Raw genomic sequence first — 13,187 nt, 5'->3', positions numbered from 1 at the left:
TAAGCATTCATTGGTGTAGAACGGATAACTGCTCTTGGCAGTGTATGTCCAGACGAGAATCAGCATATATTATCCAAAGAAAATGAAATGTCAATATATTATTATGAAACAAAAGTGTATCTGATGTATCTAAGTTTATCTTATAGTAATGATCAATCACACAAGTTTTCAACCTGCTATTCTAGAAAAGTGATCATGCATGTCCTACCCTAATAAGATTGACTTCAACATTGGAGTGTTTCATATGTGTTTGACAAAATAGAAGCGGTATCAGTTGCAGACCTATCTTGGCAAGAATCCATAACTGGAAATGGCAATCTCAAAGGCTTGTAACTTTTCTCCACGACCAAGGCCATTGCGATCATAGGATGATATTTCATTTATGTTGAGATCAACACAAGCTTTGACAAGTCCCTCCCCAACACGTTGAGCAGCTTCCTAAAGTCATGTCATGCCAAAACACAAAAAATCCAAATCCAAATCCAAATCCAAAAGCATAACGAGACCAAAAAAAGAAATGGAAAAAGTTGCAATCCTTGTTTCATGCAATATTTTTCTGTAAGATTAAGTGGACTACTTACAACAGTGCTACAGGGAGGATTTTGTCGGAATGATTTCTGCAGTGTACTTCCATAGAACAAACACTTCTTATTTTTGTCATCTACAAGCATTGCATATAATTGCTTGTCGGAGCAGAATACTGAAAGCCTAGGATGTGTAGCTGTTCCATTATACTGAAAGGAAAAACAAGGATAAAATCACGGAATTAACAGCAGATGGGGAAAAACTCGGTACTTGGCAGTTAGTAGTGGAGTGCCATATCTGAAGGAACTAAAAAACGTTAACTTTATCAATGCTGCATTGGACTCGTCGGAAAAAAAAAAACAGTTCACAAAATGAATTTACTGAAATCAGCAGCTAGCTATGAAAAAAGTGATGACATGTTTTACTAATGGGTACATGGAATAAATTAAATGGCATGGCATACATGTAGACCATATAACTGAAGGAACCCAAAAACGTTAACTTCATCAATGCTGCATTGGACTCGTCGGAAAAAAAACACAGTTCACAGAATGAATTTACTGAAATCAGCAGCTAGCTATGAAAAAAGTGATGACATGTTTTACTAATGGGTACATGGAATAAATTAAATGGCATGGCATACATGTAGACCATATGGTGGAAATATAAAATATGACTGTTGAACACCTTAATCATTGAAAAGATACAGGGATTTGGCTACAATAGATATAACAGTGTATAGTAAGTTGAAGATAAGACAGATGCACCTTTTTCTGCATCCTTCTGTTCCGAATTTTTGCACTTTCTTTTCTAGCATTTGCTCTAGCTTCAATCACAAATGGTTTCTTGGTTAAACCTGTAAGAAAATTCAAAGTTAAAGGTGATCAACATCAAAAGTCAAATTCAACATCATATCTACGTATACATAGACATTATGAAACTAATTAAGTAACCATATTGCTGGTATTCAAATTCCATAGATGCTAACATAATGCACTGGACTGGGTAAGAGACTAAAATCTCAAACACATAGCACAAAATGCTTGGGCATGATTAAGTTGTGCTGAACTTACTTCTACTCCGTGTCTGAAAGCAAATAAACGATTTTGGATGGATTCCAAAGACACAGGAATTCTTAAACTGTAGTGCTGGAGCATTCACTTGAGCCATATTGTGTAAACTGCAAAAAGCCCCAAAACTTGAGTTACAAATACATAATCAATAATGAGTTTCTTATAGGAATTTTAACAAACAGTTGGTGTGTGTATATTCCATAAAGGTGCAACTGCTGTTCAATTCGGTTTGGCATTGAAGGAAAGACAAGCTATGGTGGGAATATTATGTTGGTAATTTCAATTGAGTCTTGAAATGACAGAAAATTAGTATTTCTAGAAGTGAAATGACAGAGAGGAAAGTGTTACAACTGGTCAAGGGGTTATTATGTGGGTAAGTTATAGAGTACAGAAGTTGGAAATTTTGTGTACCCACCAAAGTAAGGAATTCATAGGCATTCTCCATAATTCAGGTTGTAGTTGTCAACATTTTTGTGAATAATAAACTGAGCTAACAATGATTTGCCTATGGCATTGCAATTTGTGTCATTATACTAATAATTCCCACTAATGATTTTGAAGTAAATAGATATTAAAAAAATGTCCCAACGATTTGCAGTGAATAGATATCCAAAAAGAATAGAGGAAAGGAAAAGCCTCAATAAAAAAAGGGTAAAAAAGAAGTAATTTAAAATTGATAAAACTTATTTAAAAGAGTTTATGAATAAATTAAATATATTTTAAAACTTTAATAAGTTATTTTAGTTTATTTTAATAGATATTTAGTATAGTTTATTAAAATAAATTATTTTGTAATAAATTTATAATATAAATAAGTTTATTCGATAAACATTTAATTAAATCATGCATCTGACAAATTTAGCCATTTAGGCAATTAACAACTTTTAAACAATTTCTAATTTTTAATTATCGGAATCTGTGTTGAGAATCGAAATAAATATCTTTTAACATTAAAACGATTGAGTGTACCTAATAATCGTAGCTTCTGGACAAAACTAGATTTCATAGTATGTAAGCAAAAACGAATATTGAATTAATCAATTGCAGCCAGAGATTTCTTTTTATAATATACTAAGCAGATTAGTCGTATGCCTATTCGTTTATTTACATCACAATCACAACAAAAAATTTTCAACATAGTTAGTACGATTTGCCACCCAGCTGTCCAAAGTTAGAATAAATAAATCAAATGATATAAATGAAAATATTAATTTTTTCCCTAGTTATAAGCCTTGCTAATCAATATTGTAAAATCATCAATTCAAAATAATTTTTTATTATATAATATACTATAGGTTGATATAAAAATATATTAATATTTTAAATTTTTTTATAATAGTTAAATTATCAACAAATTCATCTTAACAAAATTATCTGGATATTAACAAACTTATTGTTCTAAGAATGAGTTTACATGAATAAAAACTTCACAAATAAAACAACATAAATAGCCTGTTTTGATATAGATTGAATTATTATTTAATTGAAGATTTTATTAACCATAATTCCTAAAATTAAGTTTAAACATCTAAAATTAAAAGTAATAATTTTTTTATCAAAATAAAATACACTTATTACATTAAAAATATAATAAATAGTCTTTTCAAAATAAAATCTACTTAAACCTAACTCTACAAATGGATGTTAATATAAAATTTTAATTAAAACATGAAGATCATTGCATTAAGAAAAAACAGTATGACTGTGTGAGGAACAGAGTGAGAGATCATAACCACAGATGCTGAGCCCTACTATAACTAACACGAGAACATTGGTATACGATGAATGCCTTAAATATCTTTGTTTGATGAATAAGATAGTGATTGAAAATTTAGAAGATAAACATGGACGGTCATTTCAGAGACACAACAACACAACACATGCACCTTCAAAACAATGTTCCAGATCCTTCCACACCTTTTTCTCTGTTTCAGTGGGCGCACGCACACGTTTCTCTCTTCTCTGTTCCAACCCCTTATATTCACTCCCTTCACCGCTCTCTCTTTTCATTCTCTAAATTATTCCATAATTCTCTTCAATTCAACCCCATCATCAACCACCCTTTTTCTCTTTGACAAAAAGTATCACTCTCTTTCATCCTTCTGAACTGAGTTGATGGCTTCTGAGCCAGAGGTAGCCGATCTCTCCTCTGTTTTTGAAAGGCTTGTGCAAAACAGAGACATGACTCTGTTTTTGCCCTTTCTCTTTGGCCTCTCAGAGACCTCCCCAAGGGGAAACAACGAAGACCCAGATCACGAAACTGGGAGCACTGATGGTTCCCAGCGTGAAAGAATAATCTTGGTGAACCCCTTTACACAGGGCATGGTGGTCATTGATGGAGCTTCAAGCCTTGAAGCTCTGTTACGTGAGCTTGGGAGTGTGAAGAGTGGTCGACCACCGGCTTCAAAGGAATCGATAGAGGCCATGCCAAGTGTGGAAATTGGAGAAGAAAGTGAGGGTTTGGAGTGTATTGTGTGTTTGGAAGAGTTTGAGATTGGTGGGGTGGTAAAAGAAATGCCTTGTAAGCATAGGTTTCACCATAATTGCATTGAGAAGTGGTTGGGGATTCATGGTTCTTGCCCTGTTTGTAGGTATGACATGCCTGTTGATGAGGGGAAGAAGAGGGATGAAGAAGGGGGAGAGAGAAGGAGGGTTGGTGGGGGTGAAGTTTGGGTTAGTTTTTCTTTCAATAGGAGTAGGAGCAGCGATGATCCAAATGATACTCCTGGTAATTCTAATGATTCTTTATCATCAAGTCCCGAAGGTGACGCTGAGGTAGAGAGTTAGAGAAGATATATAATATTTTTGGGTCAAATGTTGTTTTTTCAATTTGGGGGAGACTGAAAGTATGTACAGGCAGAAATGCACGAAATTGTTATCATATGTTGTGGTAATAAATAAGATGATGATGATTTTTTTTTGAACTAGCACTTTCCTTTTCTTTTCACTGTGATGTTATTACAAATTTACAATTAAGGTGGCCTTAACTTTGCAACACAATCGTGGCTGAAACTTATTTAAAATCGTTAAAAGTCAGAAATTTGTACCATTCTGAAGTATTAACTAAAGAAAGAGGAGGCATCCATGAAGTTCGAAGTTAATTCAAAAAGTTGGATGAGGGGGAATGAAACAACTTTACATTGTAAAAGTGGGATTGTGATTTTCCAAGGTACATTCTGTTAGGCTCCTAAGCGCTGCCACATTCTTTTTACACACTGATTTTGTGCAACATGTAAAAGTAATCAAGAAACTTATTGTATTTTTTCTTTGATGTTTAAGCCAGAAACTGCTTCCCTTTCTCTTAGAATCTTGATTCCTTGGTATCTTCCTAGCATCAGAAGGGTAGCCATGGGGTTTGTGCCTGGTGACTCTAAAAAAGTTGAGCCATCTAATATTCTTAATCCCTTTATACCATAAACCTTGTAGTGCTCATCAACAACAGATCCAACTCTACAACCCCCATGATAGTGATAGATAGTTCTCACATTTTTCTTGCAAAAGTTTCTCAGATCAACCTCAGTAGATGTCAATTTTTCTTGCCGTGACTCGCCAAGGAAAAATGCTATAGACTTTGACCTAGCAATTCGATCAAGTAGTTTTGTCATCTTGACACATTCTTCCATGTCATTTTCACTTGCTAGATAGTTGAATCTCACTGAAGGGTTCAGCCTTGGGTCTGTGTTATTCAGTTCAAGCATTCCTTTTGAAGTAGGCATTGCCACCTTGGCAGCAACATTAACCCTTGATGCATTGGAACTTAGGGGAAGTATTGATGCTTCAACTATGATTTTGAAGTCATCTGTTATGCCAGCAATTTGTGGTGGATCAGGAAGCCTATTCTGTGGCTTAGAATCCACCAAAACTGCTATGCAAGGGTTGTCTTGCATTCCTTGTCCAACCCCTTTTAAGTCAAGAACTAGTGGAATGTTGAACCTTCTCAGTTCTTCTTTTGGTCCTATGCCACTTAGCAGCAGAAGTTGGGGGCTACCTAATGCACCTGCTGACAATATGACATCACCCCTTGAACTTGAATTATTTAGCTTTTTGATGTAAGCTTCATAGGTGTCATCCAAGCTGCCATTACTTTGTATGAACCTTGCACCCATAGCTCTGGTTTCATTCTTGTAACCTACGGCATTTGAGTGGTCAAAATTCAAGACAGTACTGAATTAATGACTGAAAAATGCTAGGGTTGTTATCCATCCAATTCTTTAATATCTTAAAAACATAAAAATTATTTAAAACTTTCTTTATTTAAAAATTAGAAAGATTTATAGAAAAAAATAAGTTATTTTATATATTTAAATTTAACCTAAGAACTAACGATAACAAACCTGTACAGTTATTTACTTACTATTGTAATGAAAGATGATACTCTTTACTGTGGCATTCAGAAGGACTGTGAGGGTCTTTGGATTCCCTGCATCCAAAAGGTCCGCTGAGGTGTGCCTCTTTCCAAATGCATCAAACACACTCCCAGAAATCTTGGTTCCCTTGATATGTTCCAAGCTGAAGCCATTGTATGGTAAAATTCCTGCTTCAAGGAGGCTGAATTCAGCAACAGATTGCCATGGTGAGAGAAAAAAAGGAGGGAAGACAACCTTTGATTCCACCCATTCATAAGCTTCTTTGACTAGATGCTTGTCCCAACCAACTTTGCTAACAAATTCCTCACTTGCTCTACTATAAAAGCCCCCATTTATAGCTGATGATCCTCCAAGAACTCTTCCTCTCACATTGCCAACTCCATCTTGTGAAGTGAAACTTTGTGCCACTGACATGTATTTGTCTGTTTTAAGAAATGGAAAGCCATAGTATCTCCTATCTATCACCAAGGGATTACCATATGGGGAACTACCTCTTTCTATGAGTAGCACTGAGAATTTCTCTGATAGTGTAGCAGCTAATGGACAACCACATGTGCCTCCCCCAACTATAATATAGTCATAAGACTTTCCTGCTATTTCCTTCACATTTGAAGTCATGTGCCATTGCCTATTATTGCCTACACAGTAAATGGTGCTAGTTTATACCAATCAAAATTCAACATCATGTTTCAACCTTGGCTTTAAGTGTTGGTTTGGAAACACGTTGAAAAATATTATAAACGTGTATCCAATACAAAAGTTTCAACCAGTAGCCTTAAAGTTAATGTGGATCCAAATATTTTTGAATGTGAATTTAAACACGCTATAAGAAATAAAATTTAAATAGCTTACCTTGAGGCTCTGAAGGGAATGAGACACCCAAACTAGCAAGTAAGAACAAGAACAATGTTGTGAGAAGCCTTTGAGCTGGTTTGAGTTGTGGAAGTTCCATGTCTAGCATTGCAATTAGCTAATGCATTGAATTGTGAGCAGAGGAAGAGCATGATTTTATTTGCCAAAATGTGGGCTATACAAATTATTTGTTTTCTCTTTGCTGGTGACACTAATTGATTAAAGTTTACATTGTATCAAATATTTTAAAAATGCGCATGGTGTTATTAATCATTCATTCTTCCTTTGTTGGCGACAACCGTTGTCTGTTACGGGCATCATGTTTTTGGTCTAATCTTGAAATTCATAGGGGGTAGTGATGAAAAAAATAAAATGAAACTGTAGGTTTTGTTGAAATAATATTTTGTGTGAATCAAGTTCACACAATTTTTTAAATAACAAGGCTAATGATTCTGTCCAATCATTTTTTAAAATCCTTAAATTTAATTTCGTTAGCATGTCCATGGAGACTTTTGTACACAAGAAAGTGAAAATTATTGGCATAATTGCATGTAGGTAAAAATGGGTCAAAATGGAATATTTTATGAACTATGTTATAATAATCATGAATGCGAGGCATAATTGATGATTTGGTTCAGACGTCACCAATTCATATTTTAGGTAGGGTCCTAAGAAGGACGGTGAATTATGTTTGCACACGTTAACAAATTGTTGTAGTGGAAATTGGCGACTATGGCCCATGATCAGAAGTTGTTTGGAAGAAAATAACATTTGGGTGTTGACCAAAAAAGAAGGAAGAAAAAAGTGAGGGTGTCACGTGCCTCGCACACTACCTTTGTGCATTGTGGCATCTCTTCACTATGAATAATAAAGGGTTGGATACAGATGAGTAAGTGAGACTCTTCATTTTCAGTAACTTTTAACACAAGCATCTCTTATATACTCCTAGTTAAAATTTATTTCAAAATTATTTAAATGCCACCCTTTTTTTATTTTTTATTTTTTCTTATAATTTTATAATTTTTAATAAATTTTAATAAATAATAAATTTTTAACACAAGCATGACACTTGCAAATCATTCACAAATATTAGAGAAGTAGATTCTGACTAGTCTACTGAACTCAATTTGTCATGGAGGTAGTAATTTTGGTGTTTTATTGGTCATGCTTTTTCATTTTTCGCGTGGTTCGTATATAATTCTTCTTCTTCTTTTTTCTTTTTTCAAAAAAGTGATAAAGAGTATTATGATATTCTACCCACATATACATACTCTTGGATTCCTTAGAGCTAATCATTAGATACCAATAAAATATTTAAAAAATAACTTGAAAAGTCTGAGTTGGAATATTTAACCCTTGATCTTAAAAAAGAAAAAAGTAAAAAAAATTTTTTTTTTTTAATAAGAGCAACTTTAACTGTGTTTGTTCTTGAAAAAATAAGAGCGTATTTATACTATATTTCAATTTTAAAAAAAAATTATTTTGAAAAAAATCAAACATACTTTGACTTTCTTGTTAGTCATTAAACAAGAGAACAAATCAAAAGTTTATAGTTATTTTTAACTATATTTTTTTAAAGTTTTTAAATATTGAATTAGTCATCCAATGAAAGTATTAATTCACACTTTATTGATTCAATAATTGAATTGAAGTTGGATGGATAATAATAAAATTAAAGAAACGTAATTTGACTAAAATTTTAAATTAGCAAAAAGTAATCTTATTATATGTTTTATAAGATAAAAATTACAGTAAATAGTTAAATGACGATAAATTTATATCAAAATATCATATATGACTCTGTATTTATTTAGAAGATATTTTAAAATAACTTTTAAAATTAAACAATATTAATTTTTTATACATTGACAAGTTCAAATCAATTTTCTCACCTGTTCTTGTCTAATTTTAGCCGATTTAACCAATTTTCTATTCCACATATCTTTCAAACTGACCAATTCAACTATTCTGCTGCTTTTTAAAAGTATGGGTTACAAGATTCAGTTAAAAATGTTTAGAATTACTAGGTTGAAGTAAAATGTTAGTTGAAATAATTAAAAGAAAAGAATGATTTGATAATACCGTTAAATTTAAGTTAAATAAAAAGTTAAAACTGAGGATAAAAGTTTTTAGATTTATAACAAGTGTAAGAATATTTGCTCAAAATATATATATATATATATATATATGTCACTTATGAAAGTTGCTTAGTTGGAGTTGTCATAAATAGGTTGTCGTAAACAAAAAATAGGATCTAGCTTATTTGGATTAACATGATAAGCATTATCAAAGACTTTATACTAAGGGTTCAAGTTCCACATCTAGCATTGTACATTCATTTGCGAGTAAGTGAAGTGCATCATTTAATTTTTATCAAAATGGATTATGCAAATTATTGGTTGCCTCTTGGATATCAACACCAGTAAATTCAAGTTTGTACTCACAAATATTTGCCAAATGGGCATGCTATTTTACTCATCATTCATTCATTTATTTATATTTTTTTTGCCGACAACTTATTATATAGGTTATGTTATGAGTTTCTTTCTTCCCTTTAGACGGTTCAAGTAAACTTATCTTAGATCACGTCAATTTAAACTAATGTGCCTAACACAACAATCTTGGTGAGTTACTTGGAAGTAAAATTGGGTTCAAAGTGGAATGATTATGGGGGTTTGACGTTACCAACTCATATTTTAGTAGGGCCTTAAGAAGGATAATAATTAAACCAAACCAGTGGGTACCCATTACCAACTTGTAACAGCAGAAATTTGTTATTCTGTGGCCCAATATCAGCACCAAGAAGAGATAGGAAAAGCAAGAAGAGGGTCAAGGGTGGTGGAAGAGTGAGATGTGCCACACCATATGAGATCATATGTGTATTATACCCTTTAGTCAATTGTTCTTTCTTTTGATTATAATAGACATATACATACTATATAAATATAAACATATTTCTTTTATGATAATGATTTTGCTGCATACGTTCAGATGATTTCTAGAAAGTATAAAAACCATCTTCATGGTTCCCAAAAGTTTAAACTGCAATTTAAGTCTAATGTTTTAGAACTTGTTGAGTCCACATCACTCTGACACTGGCTGTTCAAGTCAAGCATTTGTGACAACATGGCTTTCCTCAACATGTTGCCACATCTTTTCCCACATGGTTGCTCAACAACACAGCTACCATCATCAGATTTGGTGGCTGCACTTCTCTTTCTTCCACTACCCTCATCACTTGAGTCTCCATTGGATGCTTTATCATCACTTTGAATGTTCATCAGTGGCAATTCAAGTGAACTTTTGTCTTCCATTAGTTGTTTCTCTTCTTTTCTCCCTGAGCTTTCAGAAGATGTCAAAGAACTTTCAAGGGAACACATGGTTCCTCTGTCTCTTTTCCTCTCTCCTTGGTTCAAACTCAACCTTCTTGTTTCTGTGAGTTCTGAGATTGGAGAACTTGGGCAAGCATTGTTGATGATGGTAACTAGCTGAGAAAGTTCAGCTTTTGTGAGTTCTATACCTACTGGGCTAGAGTTGTACCCTGCAAGTGCTTCTTGTGCCTTCTTTAGCACTGACTGTAAATACTTCCCTTGAGCTTCAATTCTTAGCTGCAAATGTTTCTGCACCTGAATTCATCGTCCAAATTGATTAACATGTCCTTATGCAAGTTTAATAAATCATATCATGTGTACTATACCTCAATTTGTTCATAAAGTTTCCTTTGTACTTCCATTTGCATTTGGAGAGCCTGAGCTATCTGCAAGTTTCTGGTAAACACAAATAATTTGATCAGTAGAAGCTCTAGGCAATATCATTATTTCCTTATGAGATATTCATTCTAATAAAGTAAAAACATTTGATCAATTTCTAGTTATTATTACTCTGTGGTTTGATTCTGGGCCCCAAGACTGATTTCCCTGCTGCAATGATCATCACTGCTCTTGGTTTCACTGTAATCTGCACCAAAAGGAGCATCAATCAATATTATGCCAAATAGAAAATTATCATTTATGCTATTTGCTGTTGAACTAGACACACTCCAAGTCACCACCTTCTTGTTTGTTGTCAGAGCAGGTTTCTAGCTGCTGGCTTTTCCCAAGTCTATATTTCTGTAACCATAACAAACACAAAATAAAAGAAAAGTTACAACTCCTGATTTCTAGATTCAGTGCATAAAAAACAAAGAATTATAATATCATTACAAAAGGGAAATGAATGCCTGTAAATGGCTCTTCAGGTGGTACAAAGTAAGCCCTGGAATTCCCATCACCCTCATAAGACTCTTTGGGGTTGCTTCTGCCACATGCCACAGAGTGAAAAATTAAGATGTGTTGTAAAAATCTAATAACAATATGAAAAATAGAAATGCGTGATCAAAGTTTGTGTTATACTCACTATCTGCACCTCCAAGCTGATTAGTTGCTTCAATGAACCGTTGGTGAAGCTCAGGAGTCCATTTTAGCCTTGGTTTGGCATCGGTGGATAGCACAAAATGCATGCTTTGATTTTGCATGTTTTGTTGATCCATATGCTATTTTTGGATGAGTTACTACTTAGTGGTAATAAGGGACTGAAATATAAATATGTTGTTATGATCCTTTTAGCTATGCATCAATATGTGGTAGCTATAGTTCTCTTTATAAGTTGGAGTTGGTTGTGTTGTTGTATGATCTCACTCCATATCAGGAAACATAAGTGGGGTTATGTTGGGGGAATATATGCCATGAGCTGTGGTTCCTCCTCTCTCATCCCATTTCATACCCACTTTTTCTTTTTTAAAAAATAAAAAAAAATTCCCTCTATTCTTTCTTCTTTGACTTGAATGGGGTGGAGAGAATCTCTGATGCAGCAAAAACAGGGAAAGCAAAACAGCTCAATTTTGGGTCTTAAAAGGAGAGAAAAGAGGGAAAGTGTGTGGTTTGTTTTTATCTTGCTGTTTTCCCACTTCACACTCTCCCTCTCTGTTGTTGATTCCTACTGAATTTGGTAGGCCCACCATAATGAATAATAGGGTACTACTTTCTTAATGCTGTGAGAAACTTTTAGGGAAAAAATTGATGGGGTTTGCTGTTAAGGATATTTTCATCGATTGGAAGTGAAAACTAAATGAATCAATTATTTTTTTCAAATTTCATATCTTTTTTTTTCTATCATAAGTAGCATTTGGTGGTGACCTTATTTTTATTTCCTTTCTCTTTAAAAAATATGCCAAGTGATACACAATTTCAGAAAATTTCTAAAAGTAAAAAAAAAAAAAAATTAATGGCAAAAGAATTCTATTAAAGTAATTAGAGGCCGTTCTGTTCCAAAGGGAGATTTTTTAGACTGTTGTTAACTTGTTATCATTATTTAATAATAATTTTAATAAAATGATAAAAATTAAACAATTTTAACTTGATTTCTAAAGATATTATCTTAACTTAAACTCTAAAATAGTTGTGAAAATAAAATAAAAAAAGTCAAGTCAAATGCTATCTTAATTTTGATTTTTGTTACGCGGTGTTTGTGTGTGGTGTGATTGGCAGATTCTTTTTGTTCCATGTAGGGATGGAGGAATCAAAGAATCTAGGATTAGATTTTTGGACCCAGAGTCTCCAATGTTTGTACAAAGAAAGTAGTGTAGAAGAAAGGTAGCTAATTAGCAGTGTTCTAAGATTAAGATGGAGCTCCATATGAAAATGAAAATAATAAAATACGTGTTTGTTCAAGGCACTGAACAGGTTACAATTTCTTAGATTATCCGTGCAATGGAATCACAACCCCCAAGTTCATTAAGGGACCATCATCACAAGTGAGTGCTTGTCATGACATAACTAGGCACTAACCCAATCAATCAGTAGGGTCATGTATATATAATTCCATCATTGTAAAAGCTGTATTCCATAAAGGAATTGAGCCAAAACATTGCATAATAAAAGAGTCCATAGATAAAATTATTATAATAAAATAATATTCCAATTGCAATGTACTGAGAAGCTCCCCATATATATTACTGTTGAGCTGCATGGCAACGAAATAACTAATGGAAGTTAGTAAGAAAACTGAGACTACTAACAGTCAGTAGTAGATGGAAAGAACATGCACACAAATGTGGCTGCTTTGCACTTTTTTTGTTCTTAAACCTTATCTACAGGGCTCACTCATCATACGAGTCCCATAAAGAAATTATTCTAAAGGGAATCATGCATGCTTTAATGCTGTGATCTATATCCAAGCTGAAGAGAAGAAAAGAAAAGAAAAGAGAATTTAACCAAAAATAAAAGGAAAGAAGAAAAAGGTAAAGGAGGTTTATAATGGCCAACAACAAATTGTAAAAGTCAATTGGAGCAAGTCACTCTTCACAACATATCTTTGGTTGCGCTTAGAGTTT

The 13,187-nt window shown here is 33.4% G+C and overlaps 4 protein-coding genes across 7 annotated transcripts; 1 reads left to right on the top strand and 3 right to left on the bottom strand.

The window, feature by feature from the left end:
- Positions 1–124: 124 nt before the first annotated feature.
- On the bottom strand, positions 125–2,118 carry LOC113869727 (50S ribosomal protein L18). 2 transcript variants are annotated; one of them, XM_027506186.1, is made up of 5 exons: positions 2,014–2,118; positions 1,599–1,705; positions 1,293–1,381; positions 582–734; positions 125–438 (listed from the first exon to the last, which is right to left on the bottom strand). In XM_027506186.1, the coding sequence occupies exons 1-5, from the start codon at positions 2,034–2,036 to the stop codon at positions 283–285; spliced, it is 528 nt and encodes a 175-aa protein (XP_027361987.1). In that variant the 5' UTR covers positions 2,037–2,118; the 3' UTR covers positions 125–282. The 2 variants fall into 2 exon arrangements, with proteins under 2 accessions (XP_027361987.1, XP_027361988.1); XM_027506187.1 differs by having other exon boundaries at positions 1,947–2,046.
- Positions 2,119–3,469: 1,351 nt separating this feature from the next.
- Positions 3,470–4,513, top strand: LOC113869533 (E3 ubiquitin-protein ligase MPSR1). The gene has a single exon (XM_027505897.1). It carries the CDS (start codon positions 3,714–3,716, stop codon positions 4,383–4,385), a length of 672 nt encoding a protein of 223 aa, XP_027361698.1. The 5' UTR covers positions 3,470–3,713; the 3' UTR covers positions 4,386–4,513.
- Positions 4,514–4,849: 336 nt separating this feature from the next.
- Positions 4,850–6,917, bottom strand: LOC113870389 ((R)-mandelonitrile lyase-like). The gene is made up of 3 exons (XM_027506984.1): positions 6,818–6,917; positions 5,953–6,603; positions 4,850–5,727 (listed from the first exon to the last, which is right to left on the bottom strand). The coding sequence occupies exons 1-3, from the start codon at positions 6,915–6,917 to the stop codon at positions 4,850–4,852; spliced, it is 1,629 nt and encodes a 542-aa protein (XP_027362785.1).
- A 2,740-nt stretch (positions 6,918–9,657) lies between these two features.
- LOC113869331 (myb family transcription factor PHL8-like) lies at positions 9,658–11,595 on the bottom strand. 3 transcript variants are annotated; one of them, XM_027505608.1, is made up of 6 exons: positions 11,213–11,595; positions 11,037–11,113; positions 10,869–10,926; positions 10,699–10,774; positions 10,515–10,584; positions 9,658–10,437 (listed from the first exon to the last, which is right to left on the bottom strand). In XM_027505608.1, the coding sequence occupies exons 1-6, from the start codon at positions 11,343–11,345 to the stop codon at positions 9,838–9,840; spliced, it is 1,014 nt and encodes a 337-aa protein (XP_027361409.1). In that variant the 5' UTR covers positions 11,346–11,595; the 3' UTR covers positions 9,658–9,837. The 3 variants fall into 3 exon arrangements, with proteins under 3 accessions (XP_027361409.1, XP_027361407.1, XP_027361410.1); XM_027505606.1 differs by having other exon boundaries at positions 9,658–10,443; positions 11,213–11,345; XM_027505609.1 differs by having other exon boundaries at positions 9,658–10,443; positions 11,209–11,333.
- Positions 11,596–13,187: the final 1,592 nt, after the last annotated feature.

The sequence above is a fragment of the Abrus precatorius genome, unplaced genomic scaffold (genome assembly GCF_003935025.1).
Source record: "Abrus precatorius isolate BTA unplaced genomic scaffold, Abrus_2018 Scaffold6, whole genome shotgun sequence".
Classification (NCBI taxonomy): domain Eukaryota; kingdom Viridiplantae; phylum Streptophyta; class Magnoliopsida; order Fabales; family Fabaceae; genus Abrus; species Abrus precatorius.
The sequence above is the reverse complement of the archived record's forward strand: the minus strand, read 5'-3'. Positions and strand labels throughout refer to the sequence as shown.